This window comes from Lemur catta, chromosome 22, assembly GCF_020740605.2.
Source record: "Lemur catta isolate mLemCat1 chromosome 22, mLemCat1.pri, whole genome shotgun sequence".
Classification (NCBI taxonomy): Eukaryota; Metazoa; Chordata; class Mammalia; order Primates; family Lemuridae; genus Lemur; species Lemur catta.
In genome coordinates this window covers 2,847,886-2,861,938 of record NC_059149.1, presented here as the reverse complement: position 1 = coordinate 2,861,938, position 14,053 = coordinate 2,847,886, and the positions used below count along the sequence as shown (strand labels likewise).

The window sequence follows — 14,053 nt, the reverse complement described above, 5'->3', positions numbered from 1 at the left end:
CTGTAAAAGGAATGTATTCCGTGATGCCTTGTATTAGAAATGTTGAGCATCTCAATGAACAAGACCGTCACATTCTTTTGCTGAATATTCAAAAACGGTTTTGGTGAAGTCCTGTTTTCGCTTCTACCTCATTAAAGGTCCAGCTCACAACACTAAACCCCAGAGGAGCAAAGGCCCTTCTTCCTGCGAGAAGGCGAGACGGCAGTGACCCCACGGAGTAACCAGGAGCAGGACAAAGGCTGAGGCAGAAGACCCTGAGCTGGCACAGCACCGGGGCAGTGAGCGGAGGACTAGCTGGCTCCTGACAGACGGTTCTCCTGGCCCACGCGGCAGGGAAAGGCCAGGACACAGAGGCTGGGGCAAGGCTGGCAGGTCCCGGGTCTGCAGCTTCCACCTGGGCTCTGTGCCCAAGCACACGGCAGGTCCAAGGCTGCCAACCTGCCTCTGTCTGTCAGGTCTGACTCTTGCCGAGTCCATAAGCTCAGTGAGAGTCGCAGGGAAAGGAAAAGTAGAGACACAAGGCAGAAACCAAAAGATGTCATTCTACTGGAGCCTGACGTATGCCCCCTTGCTTAGACGCAGTGGCATCTAATCTTGGCCAAGGGGTATCCGGAGTCCAAAGAGCACCAGGGTGCCTTTAGGAAGCGGCAGGGGGTCTGCACACCTGCCCGCACAGGTGCTCGCAATGCTAGTGCCACAGAGTACAGAGGAGAAACTTCCAGCCCGAGGCATGTTAAAGGCAGCCTCTTCAATCGTCAAAGACCTTCCCAGTGGCCTCAGCTGCTCACCTAGGTTTGAGGAGCAATGATATGATGTGTGATGTTTATTTAAAGACAGTAAGAGCAGACTTACATTCTCAAACTACTTTCTATAATATATAATATGTAATTTGCTAATGACAAACACATGCTAAAAATGGTATGTATTCTGAGCAATACATAAATGAAAACTTTTATTTAGTTTATTTTCATTTTTATTGGTATCTAAAGTTTTAAAAATTATTAATCCACATATTAAATGGTAACTGCAAAATACTCAATATTTATTCACTTCTTAATTCTCATGGTTTCTGAAACATGAAAAATTTTTCAAGGTTGAATTGAGTTGATATTCCCAACATCATAAGAAAGAACATTTACTATACATAAAAGCATTTTTGCATTGATTATCTTACTTCTAGTGGAAAATTCAGCCCAAAGATATTTTCAAAACTCCTTAAAAGTCTTAATAACACAATCAGATTTAAAGCAAAAATGATAGGTAAATACTATTTATGCCTAATGCTTGGTTAACCACATTTTTTAAAAATCTTATAAAATTTCTAGTTTACCAAATTGATTTATAGAGTAATATTTTTGAATTTGAAGTCCCAAATTAAGTAATTTTCAAGAAGAATCAGAATATACCTTATTGTAATATAGGATAATATATAGTAATTTAAGATACTATACTATGCTATAATTTGGCATTGTCATAAAGCACTATCTACTGGGCAAGGGGAAACAGCACAGCTAAACTCTATTAGACATTAGATATACCCAACTATAAGAACAGCCAAAACTGGAGCCAATAAAACTGCCTACGGATTCAGAAAGGCTGAGCAGTGACGGACTAGGGTATAATGGAGGAAGGACTGCATCGTCCTAGTAAGTCATTAATATTATGAATAACATTCTGCAAGGACAACTCGAGCTCTAGCTCCTATAATTCCACAACCACCAGTGGGATTTCCTGCTGCCAAGATGTTCCTTTCAGGGGAAAAAAGTTCTTATTATCATGAAGAAAATAAATGAAAAGGGGAACATCATTCAGAATATGCTCCACAGCCAACTTTGATGAGCACTCCAATTGGTAAAATATCTTAAATTATCAACCTCTAAAATGTAAACAGATCAGAGAAACAAATCATAGAATCATAAAAGAGGATGTGATATCCTTTTTCCAGCAGACTGAATCCCTGCCTCAGACTAGGGCTCTGCTTCAGAAGCCACAGGGAGGAGGGGCAGGAGAAAGAGCCCTAACAGACCGGCATTCTGTGCAAAACTTCTTTAAAAGCAATCTTGGTGCTGCTCACTTGGGCAACACATATACTAAAATCAAAATAATACAGAGAAGATTAGCATTCACCCTGTACAAGGATGGCACACAAGTTCATGAAGCATTTCATATTTTTAAACAAGCTGATCACTTCCCAGCCTTTTGGCTAAAATCTGATACAATTTAATAAAATCACCACTTGGAAACTGAAAAAAAAAAAGAAAAAAAAGAAAGGTAGTTCCATGGCACTCAGAGGGAAAACAAACAAAATAACACCAATCAGTTCAACGTCCCATGTCATAAGTGAGAAAACAAAGGCCCAATGTGACATCGAGGGCTGGTGACAGAAAAAGAAGAGACCCACTGCCCTGACTCCCAGTCCAGTACTCGTCCCACTATTTCTCCCTAAGGATCAAAATCACTCAACAGACAGGATATAATGCAATAGTTTAACTGCCATACATGTTAGAAGTTAAATACACAGCACATGATCGTAGCAACTGGATTAAAAAATCATATGAATTTTAAGTCTTGTCAAATCACTTTGGAACGCAGCTATACATAAGCAAAGAGATAAAATTCATATTACAAATCATAAAAGGAAAATTTTGTTTTCACTAGAACCATCTCCCTTCTCCTTTGGTATAAAAATCACTAAAATAAAACATTTCAGACTCCTAGATATTCCAAAAAATATGTGACATTAGAAAACAATCCTTTATATCTTTGTTATAATAATAAAATACAATATGAATATTTGGACCCAGTCATGATGCAAACAAAAAATCTAAATTCTATTACAATTCTATTTTATTGAAAATTCTAACTAGTTGCTAATGTTGTTAGAGTTAATAACTGTCATTTTTCAGATTAACTTTTCATATCAAAATAATAACAGTAACGTATACTTATTAAAAATGTTAATTTTATTTCCTCCTAATATAACCATTTGTTTCTGTGAACACTTGGGCATACAAATCTATGAGTTCATGCTTAATCACCTTAATGGAAAAAATGGCAGAAAGTAAAATCAAGTTCACTAAACATTATGTTGGCAACTCATTACATTATTATAACATATTATTATCTTACTTTTATTTTTAGCTTGTCAAACTATTGCAGCTTTGTTGCTGCAGATGAAACTAGAATATGCATTCATTTTAGTAGCCAAATGCCATGCCCTGCACATTATAAATGCATAAAAATGTATAGTTTCCTCATAGATTTATATTTCCTGAGCAAGTAGCAACTGATAAAGCTGGAAACCAAGGTGGGGTGTTATAAATGAGGAACTCATCTAGCTGAGACACTGCACAGTGAAGAAATATTTCCACTAACGCTGAACAATAAACAATTTAAAATATCCTTATGCAGTTTACTTTTCTGCACGTTGACCGTGCATTCTAGAATATTATTGTGCTTAAGTTAATGACATAGCTCTGTCTTGACAACACAAAACAATCAACTAAAAATTTGCATGGCCAACACTATAAATGACCAGAAGATCTTACACTGGGATGACTGTCAATATTTGTCTTACTGACCTTTCTGTGTTCCTGTAGGCTTGATGCTGACGAACACCTTTTACTGCACACAGAACATACGAGCTTTTTCTTAGGATCTCCTAAAACAGAAACAAAATACCATCATGATTTGAACGAGACTATTAAGAGGAGCAACAGATACAGTTTTTCTAGGTGATATGTAATTTAATCTTCACAACATAGAATTCTGAACTATTCAGCGTTGTAGACACATCCATTAAACTCAAAAAGTTGTATTTTAAACCCTTTCTTTGTAAATCTGAGAAATCTTCCATTTCATAGACTACACTTACAAACAGGCCTTTCACTTTTCCATGTACTAATTACTGTCTAGTATTAAAAGAGAAAGGCACATATCCACAAAGAATTCAAATCAAAATTAACCAAATGTGTTTATGAAAGAAAAAATTGTATTTATCAGTTCATAAATTGATTTTCCTAACTTCTTTTACATGTCCGTAGCATTTTATCAGGTTTTTAAAGATGGAATTCATAGATTATGCTTTTCAGCACCAGACTCTTGTAAAATCTATGAGCAGATGCTTCATCAAATTAACGTTAAGAAATAAAATCAAGGACAGTAAAACATTATATTGACAATTCATATTAATACACAAATCAAAACAGCCCAATTTCATCTGCTCACATAACGATTACGCTTATAGTAGCTCATTTCACATTTCAAATTTCACAGTGGTTATAGAAATGAAGAGTCAATAAAACTTTTTAAAGTGATGTAAAAACAGTATCACCTGTACCACAGTAAATAACCTCAGATTGGTTTACCAACTTTTAATTGGCTGATTTCAAGTATACAAAAAGGAAAAAGCACACAGTACAATGAACCACCAGGTCCATGTCACTGGCCCACAATGACAAATCCACGGCCTCGACGGGCCCAACCTGAACTCACGCACTACCCCACCCCCATTATCCTAAAGCAAATCCCAGACAAGTACAACCAATATTACAAAGTGATTTGACTTTATTATAGGACTATGTTTATGAAAGAGAAACACATTTGTAGAAAATAGAAAATATGAATTTTTGTGCTATTATTTGAGCTACCTATTTCAATGTTTTCAGTATGCTAAAATATTACAGCCAAGAGAAACTTTCTTAGCCATTGACAACCAAAGGGCTACAAAGGGGAAAATTCTCTCAAGCAAAATGAGGACCTGGTAGCGTGTATTTGGCAATCGATTCCCCATATGTGTCTTTCACACACAAGGGCCACTGAGAAAGAACATTCCCTCCTTCCAAGCTCCCACAGGTTGGGACTGTCCACCTTCCACCAGCAACGCCTTGTCACCCACCCCAACCCTCAGGGCAGCTGCTCCTTGAGACTAGGCCCTGTCCTGCCACCGGGCGGGTCATAGGAGGGGAGTAGAGGAAGGAACAGATTTCTCCACCAGCCAGCCCTCTGGCTTAACCCCGTGCCCCAGCACCCCTCGTCCTGCAGGGTCAAAGGTAACACATCCAACCCCCACCCCCACTCTTCAACACCTTTCTTCTCCTCACACCTTCTCTTCTTCATCCTAGAACTCAAATCCCAGTTCCCCTGAGAAGAAATACAGGAAAAGCTTATGCTTATTCACCTGAAGATGCAGGTAGATATTATCTCCCCTAAGTCCAAAGTCTCTCTGTTGGCACCCACAGAATCTGAGCAAAACAGAACGATGGGAAGTAGGCTGAGGAGCTGAGCCCCCTTCTACCTGTCTCTGCTGGGTAAGCGAGGATTCTCATGGCCCTCCCAGCTGCCACAGGTTCAAGGACAACAGCATTCACAAAGCCACTGTAGCCAGCTCAGATTCAACTTACAAATGACCCGGGAAGACGTGACTTACAGCAGTAGAGGGTGGTGGAAGAAACCAACACAACTGTGCCGAATACATATTCATTTAAGTACTCGAGTTTCAACACACTGCGAGTTAAGTATGGTTTTAGGAGCGGGTCTGAGGACCTACCTACCACATATTACGGTTTCTATGGAAAAATGTGGTCCACATTTAAAAAAATCAGCTTCTCTCCTCTCAGCATCTTCAGTTCATGTCACCTAACAAGAATCATTGGCCATCGCAAGTGGAAGCTGCAAGACCTTCTCTTTCCTTGAATATCTTTGCCTTTTTCCAAAACAAAACATTCTACAACCACATATATGAGTACTGCTTTGCTTGCTATTCCTAACAGGGAATATTCTTTCCCAAAACATCTGTGTACCTCACGGAAGAAAGGGGACTATGAATGAGACAATGAAACCATGTCCCAGTTCCAGCAAGAGATATGGCATAGTGACCTTTAGCCAAAATACGGCAAGATTTCACATTTGATGATCCACAACATATGAAAAATAAGAAAATGAAATTTCCTTTCATGAATTATTTCCTACAATTATTTCTGAGTTTCCAGAATGAGTAACAGTATAATATCCAAGGCCAATTACAAGAAGCCTCAAAGAAATTTTCTTACAGCACAGCCTGAACACCATATGCCCTGTAGCAAGAATGCAGAAGTTTCCAGAGTTTCAGAATACAGCTGGCTTTTTATTTAGTGCAGCAAAGTTAACTTTAAAACTGACATGAAAGTTCTGTTACAATATATTACAGACATAGATGAAGAAAATTAAGAATAGCATTTTAACCAGAACGGCATTTAAAAAAAAAAAAAAATGACGGCAAATCTATCAAAACGTTGTGCTTGCCTTTTGCAATCATAGGGAAGGTCATCCACTTCCCAGAACCAAGTGCAAAAGTGAACACATGAGAAAAGGATGTGCACAGAAGAACATGCAGAGTCCCGTGAACCTCCTTGCGGGAGGCCTGAGGCAGTGGACAGTAAACCCAGGTACATTCGCTGCCCGTCTACCCTGTGCTGAGCACGTAACATCCAAGTGACAGTCAAATTTTATATTTGTTTTACCGTTTAGGAATTCATATATAGTGTTTGTTTTATTAACCCAAATGTATTCAATTTCTGTGTCAAAATGTAATTAGGAATTTTCTTTAATATAGGAGTACTTTAAGCATTAAAAACTCAGATTTTAGTGTAAAAATATTAAGGCAGAAGGGTGTCACTTAATAGTTTCAAAATATATCTACAATCATTAATGTTAACAATTTATAAAATAAATTTCATATGCTAAAACATTAAAATTGTTGTTCAAAAAAATGTTAATTCTTAATGCACCTGACACAGAGTATCTTATCTAGCTACACCAAGCACTAGACTCGAGTGAAGGTCTATAGTTATGACTAGGTTCAGAGATGGGGAAAATGACAAATGCTGCTGAAATCAACCTAAGAAAGAAAGTTTTCAGCGAAAGAAAAAACCCACGGCAGGAGCCGCACATCTGCGTGAAGCACAATGGAAAAGCCAGCTCTCTCCTCAGGAGTGAGAATCAAAAACAGGTCACTATGACCCGGGAAAAGGAAGCCCCTTGAATAATGACACCCCAGTGACTCCTCACCAGTGTGGACATTTTCCTGGTGCCTTTTCAGGGCATCCTTGCTCTTCAGCCTCTTCCCACAGCTGCCGGCCTTGCACACGAACCTGGCATCACCCCGGCACGTTCCCTGATGCTGCTCAAAGCTACAAGACAACCAGCAAGGGGACAGGGAGAGGCAATGGTGAAGACGTACCAATGAAAGTCACACGTCACAGCAAGCTTTGGTAACACATGCTCCCTGTGGAGTCTCGGGACCATTCCATGCATTACCTCTGCGGGTAAGAGGAAAAGCATTTACGTTCTGAAGCCATGGGACACTGAATTGCTAACGAGCATGGAGGCCGCATGCAAAAAGTGACCCACAGCCATACGACAGTCATCTGAGAACTCAGACACAAAACCTCAATGCTGAGCTGAAGGAGGAATTGCAAACAGAGCACTGAAAACCTCGCGAGGAATTCTTCAGACTGCTTTTCGCTGTGCACTGAAGAACACTAAGGGGAAATAGGAAAAAAAGAGAAACAAAAACTGGAAATATGAGACAAAAATGTATAAGAATATGCCAACTCTGAATAAAGTCACATTCATAATCCCCCTTTTCATTCTGTCTTTTTTGCCTTTTAAAAGTTTTAGTAGTACCTTAATTTAACTATAAGTCCTAGCCTGGCAAGGGTAACTTTCGTATAAATATATAATACTAACTACAACAAAAGTTGACTAGAATTTAAAGACTCTAAATGTATATAGCCCTTGTTTTTTTAAGAACCTGTAAAAGAATCTCTAAATATGTAATCTCTTGCTATTATAAAAAGTTTTGATGTTTTAAACATTAAGCTGAAGTTTTGAGCAGAAATTTTTCATCCCAAATTTTATAAGTAAAAGCTGATGCATATAATATATGGAAATAATCTTAATATGAAATATAGCATATTTCAAATTTTACTTTAATGAAACAAAAAATGTAACATTAAAACTATGTTAAAGATTTCTTGCTCATATGTAAAGTGACATTCTAAAGATAGAAGTTAAGTTTGGAGAAAGAAAGTAAATGAAGGGAAGGGAATGCATGAGAGGAGAGAAAGATGTATATTGATGGTGTGGGATCATGTCATTTATACGACTTTCATATTGGAAGTAATTGGTTTCAAAAAAAATGATAGCCTACAGTGGCATTAAATAGGCAAACATGATTTTAAGTTACTTAAATTCAATTATCTAATTAAAATAAAAAACCTGTAGTTAGTAAAATAAAATTAACATTTTTACAAACACATATACCCACTTTCTCACATTTAATAATTCATGATCCTATAAAATATTTAAATAAAAGGATAAATTTTATGTCATAAATTATAAATTGTTAAAATAAAGGCACAGAGCAATGCCTGGGATCATTAACTCAACGGGTTGTCACATCCTGTACCTACTCATCTTTAATTATTCCTCCAAAGCGGCTGTCAACCACAGTGCCTCCCAAAATGTCCACAAATGCTTTATACTCTGAACTCTCTCCATTTCTTAAACTTTTCTTTAACCGATTCCAGAGGGAATAGAAAACACAGACAACTAAAACTTGATCTGTCACCCCAAAAGGATTAGCTGAATTAAGTATATCTGAATTTCAGATTAAACCAATAAGCTTGATATTGGATGGCAAGCTATTAAATGGACAAAGATGAATTAGCATAAACAATATGGACTTGTTAGAACTGATGACCAGAATATTTCCAATATCAACATACATGAGTTAATGACAATGACAATGGAAAAGGCTTAATTTCTGTCACTCAAACACACAAACACATGTGCACACACACACACGTGCGCACACACATGGATGGGTTTGAAACTCTAAGTCAAGCCAAATGAAGCAGTTTAATAAAGTGTTACCTTATAACTTCACAGACGTTCTTTAATATACGCACTGTCTCTGCAAAGCCTGCTTAACGGGGAATTTCTTCCCACAGTTTTTGCACTTGAATTCCTTCTCCTCCGTGGGCTTCTGGTGCAGCGTCTGCAGGTGCTCGGCCAGGATGTCCTCGCTGGCGAAGCTCGACTCGCAGTGCAGGCAGGCGCAGTCCTCTCCCCGGCCAGCGCGACCTGCAGGTCGTGGGGAACGGCGTCTGGTCACAGCCAGGAACCGCTCAGTTTCACTCCCATTTTAAAAACCAAACTAACGTGCTTCATGGCACCATATATGCAAATTCTTACTATCTCGGTGAATATTAATAGTACTGTCCAGAAAACGGGAAGTGTTACTAGAAATACATTATTGTTTAAATATTGTTATATGTGGTTTCACCAAATGAATACAAAATCAAATTCAATATTTAACCTATTCTATGATGTTAACTTCCCAGTTATCACAAATGTTAAATTACAAAAACAGTTTTCCCTGCCGTGGGTCATTTGTAGCTCACCTTACCCTTCACAGGGAGAAAAATCCAACCAAGCCATACTGCGTTGAATTATCAAGGAAAAACCCACGTATAAGTGAAAAAAAAAATCAGGATTATAAAAACAACATCGGTTACACAACAGGTATAGTGAGTGAGAATCTACCGTCCCATGTGGACTGATGCAATCCTGCCTGAATTTCTCAGAATGCTGCGTAAATTACACATATTTTTTTCTAATTATCAAATAAAATTACAATTAGAAAATACAGAAAATGTTAAGAAAATTAAAAACACCACTAATCCCATCTTGAAGAGACAAGTGCGATAATATATTTCCAAGCCTGACTTATCTTCAGGGCATATACATCTTATGCAGTCTAGGAACAGGTACATTTATGATCATACTTACTATGCAATTTTATATGTTGCTCTTTTTTTCTCATCATCTTTTCAAGTCAAATGTTTTGGGTTGTTTTTTTTTTTTAACACTTAAAGTGCCATCTTAATATGCAATTTTACATGTTGCTCTTTTTTTCTCATTTATCATCTTTTCAAGTCAAATGTTTTGGGTTTTTGGTTTTTTTTTGAACACTTAAAGTGCCATAATTTATTTAAACTAAACTTTCCATTGTTAGACACTTGGGTGGCTCCTTTGCTCCTTTTGCTGAGTTTTTGTTTAGTCTCTTTGCTTTTCTAAACAAGACACTAAAAATTCTAAAATCAAAACAGCACCAAAGTAAGTACTTGGTTCATACATTTAAAAAAATTTGTTTCGGTTTCTGATTTTTTTTATAAAGATAACGAAAACTGGTATTTTGATAACTAAAGCAGAAAGTAGGTCAGTAATAGATAAGTAGGAGACTTATTTTTAAATCAAAATAATGGACATAATAACAACTAGCCCTGAGGGTAACATAGAAACAAATAAATGCTAAAATGAAGAAAACACAGAATACAGAAGTAATTCCCATCACCCGGAATCTGATATTCCAAACAGCATAATGCACACTTGAAAACCAGCACACACTATAAGCCCATCCTTACCTTCCTCTCAAATAATTCAACTAAAATAAAGAAAAAGAAGCATAAGCTGGCAAGGGGGAGAGAATGTTCATACTCTCTCATGCTAATGGGAAAAAAAGCCAAACTGTGTATAACAATTTAAAGAGGTTTATTCTGAGCCAAACTTGAGGACCATGACCCAGAGCCACACCCAAGAGGCCTTGAGCAAGTGGACTCGCTGTGGCTGGGTCACAGTTTGGTTTTACACATTGCAGGGAGACGGGGTTACAGGTAAAGTCATAAATCAGTATGTGGGAGGCTACATTGGTTTGGCCCGAAAAGGTGGGACATCTCGAATGAGGGGAGGTGGCGGGGCACTTACAGGTTATGGGTGAGTTTAAAGATTCTTTGACTTGTAATTGGCTAAAGACATGAAGCTTTGTCTGAAGGCTTGGAATGTTTTAACATAAGGAGCTGTCAGTCAGAGACAAGCCACAGGACATACGTTTGTTGCATAAACTGAGGAGCTGCAGGTCTGTCTTGCATCCCCTTAGGCCTGTTAGTGGGTTACAAAGATGTCCCCAAGAAGGGAGTGGGCATGATGAGGCCTGTCTGAGCCCCCTCCTCCTGGCAGGCAGTTTAGTTTAAGGATATTCCCTTGGCCAGAGAGGGTCCATTCAGTCAGCCAGATGTGGCTACACCCCCTACTAGCAGGAGTAGATAAAGAGAAAGTAGATAAACAGCCTAACGAGGCGTCGCTGGCTCTGTGGAATCAGCCGGCTCCCACCAGCAATTCACGAAAGCACCAGTAGATTCTAGGAAATATTGTGGAAATACCATTTATATAAGTCTGATAAGAAGAAACAGAAATAGAGAACTAGAAGAGACTATAATTTTGTGTATAAGTGATAAAATCTTTTTGATATTTCTTTTTGTTGGTGGTTTGGTTGCTTACTTGGTTCTGCTGCCATTAGAACTCTGCATCAACACTCTGATAAGCCTGTGCAATGTAAACATCCTATGTGTACTTTAAAAACGTCAAAGTTGCTTCTCTCTTTAGAGATCCACGTCAGACCTTCTAGCTCTTTCATACTGGAATTTCATGTGTTGCCAGAGAAGACCCCAGAATAAACCAACTTCAACCGTCATCACCAAGCGAGGTGGAGATGGGAGACCCAGTTGTCTGTGATGAAACCTCTGCTGGAAACGGAGAATCAAAGTGACAGCAGAACGGGAGCGGAGCTGTGCTCACCACCTCAGTGCCCAGCCCTTCCCTGCTCGTTTGGACCATCCCCACGTCCCCACACCCTTCATCCTTCATGATGTTGACCAGGGCCCACACATTTTCCCAGAGGCTTCTTTTTTTTTTAGAATATCAAACCACCTTTTCACTTATGTTGATAATATATGGCAAACAGTCCCAGGGAAGACATGTCTGGAAAAATGTTCTTAAGAACATGAGATGTAACACTCTTACCTCTGAAATTTTCAAGTCATTCATAATTTCAACTCTAAATAGCATAATACTGATTTTAACAAATAGTTGTCTCCCAAAAGATCAGAAATTTTTAAAAGCCTGCAAAACACTAATTAGTTCAAATATTTTTTCAAATATTATATATACTTTTTTTCTTTTAGTGTGACAAAATTAACATTTAATAAGAATCACTCATTTCTTCTGGAGCTTAAGAATGTTTGGGTTCATTTTAAGCTATATCTTTCACATTCAGAATTTTCCAGCCATAGCTGGAAACTTTTCAGAAGTCTGAACGTACCGTTCAAATGATTATTCTGAAAAGTGTGCACGTGGGAAAAACTGTTTGCTTACTAGATCCTTCTTCAACAGTTCAGATACTTAAATCATTTCCAAAGCAAATTTTACAAAATCAAATAAAATTGCAAAACTAGAAATGTAATCAAGTCTTCATGGAGTTTCGACACTCTGCCAAAGCAGAGCTCAACTTTGTAATCCCTTGTTCAGAAAAGTTGGACCAAGTATCGATGTTTTCCACCAAGCGAGCCACATGGCCACAAATGTTTCTCATTTATTCCACTCCTGGGGCGTATGGCTCAAATAAAAAATTTCCTGAATACCCCAAATTTCAGATGCAGTTTGGAATGCCAGAGATTCCTAACGTTATGCAGGAAACACTGCGATTTTCTCTTACTGACTCAGTGTTTCTGGAATGCAGTCCTCAGGAGACCACTCCACCCGATTAGAAGGCTGACATTTCTTTCAGCCATGTGACCCAACTGTTATGCTGTCTGCCCTTGCTCAGATGTGGCTGTGAACCCTCAGCAGTCTGCAACTCTAGCTACTGTTCAAATACCAGAGGTGTCACCTCCAGGGAGCCAGCACAGATCCCTACCACTAACAGCGTGCTCAACCTCCCACCCCCACCGTTAAGAAAGTGTAAAAAAGAAAAGAAATTAAAGCCACTGTCATTGCTTCTGCACCGAAAGCCTCTCCTAGGGGCCTCTGAACAAACTGAGATCCTAATTAAATTCAAGCGTGGAATTTCACAGAGCTGCTTGTCACGTAAGTCCTATTCTGATTCCATCCCTACCAATTCCATCCCTACTGTTCCCTCCTTGTTAAGCCATCGAGAAGGTCTCAGAGCACCAAAGTTGCAACTTACATCTTCTGTAGATTTCTATTCTCTTTCAAAGAAAAAAAAAAAAACAGTTGGAATAAAGAAGAAAAGTACTGTACTGGATGCACCAAATGAACATGAAAATTCTGTAAGCCCTTAGGAAATGTGAGCACTAAAAATGAGAGAAGTGTAAGTGCCTCCAACGTGGTAGAATACAGGGCACAGTGGAGCAGCAAATGCAGACAGAAGACCAAGATGAATACTTGTCACTGTACCGACAGCTTTTCCTTCACTAAACATGTCATGAGCAAGATGTACAGTGAAGGCGACTCGTAAACAGATTCTCTGACGGAGTCTGAGGCAAAACTCAAAGCTAAGCACATAATACCTTGAAAGTTTAGGCAGAAGAAGAGAGATACCGATTCTACACAAGTAATAGGCAATAGGAAGAAGTTTCTCAAACTAGAGGAATTTGAGGAAAGCTTAAAATCATCATTTAAACATAAACAAAAGAAATCTCCTTTAAATAACACTCTTTGCAAATGATGATGGAAAACCTACCAAAACAATGGGTTTGCTTAAAATAAATTCATGGTTCTACAGGCAATTTTGGTAACAGTAATATACTGACAATTAAACAGAGTCTGTAAATTAAAATCATGACATAAACCAAAGAACCCATGAGACGAGTTTGCCTCAGAAAGCCATGAAAAAATACAAAAATATTTGGAAATAATGCCTACATATAAAAAAAAAATATCTTAGATATGTGGTTGGATAAATAATAATGAAAAATCTGAAAAATAGCTTGAATAGCTGCAAAGGTTCTATTCCACCCCCCCTCCCCCCAGCTGTTTGAGAGAAGCCATCACTCCTGTATTGGTACAAAAACAGACAGTAACCACTGATCATTTAATACTTATCTGTACTGAAAACACATCGGTTAGATGACAACATTAGGAAGTGGAATATTCTAGATGATTGTGTTTTCTGAATACTTTAAAACTTAATTCTGTGCATTGTTCCTTGTGC

At 38.3% G+C, this 14,053-nt stretch overlaps 1 protein-coding gene and 1 non-coding gene across 2 annotated transcripts in view; one reads left to right on the top strand and one right to left on the bottom strand.

Moving 5' to 3' along the window:
* Positions 1–14,053, bottom strand: part of LOC123626711 (PR domain zinc finger protein 5-like) — a 59,063-nt gene that overhangs the window by 27,876 nt on the left and 17,134 nt on the right. The window contains 6 exon segments of the mRNA XM_045535947.1: positions 3,582–3,661; positions 7,048–7,169; positions 7,428–7,520; positions 8,952–9,179; positions 10,470–10,489; positions 11,496–11,624. Of these exon segments, the coding sequence (XP_045391903.1) occupies positions 3,582–3,661; positions 7,048–7,169; positions 7,428–7,520; positions 8,952–9,179; positions 10,470–10,489; positions 11,496–11,624 (672 nt within the window).
* Positions 2,064–2,173, top strand: LOC123626742. Its single transcript, XR_006730983.1, has one exon. It is a non-coding gene; the product is annotated as a U6 spliceosomal RNA (small nuclear RNA).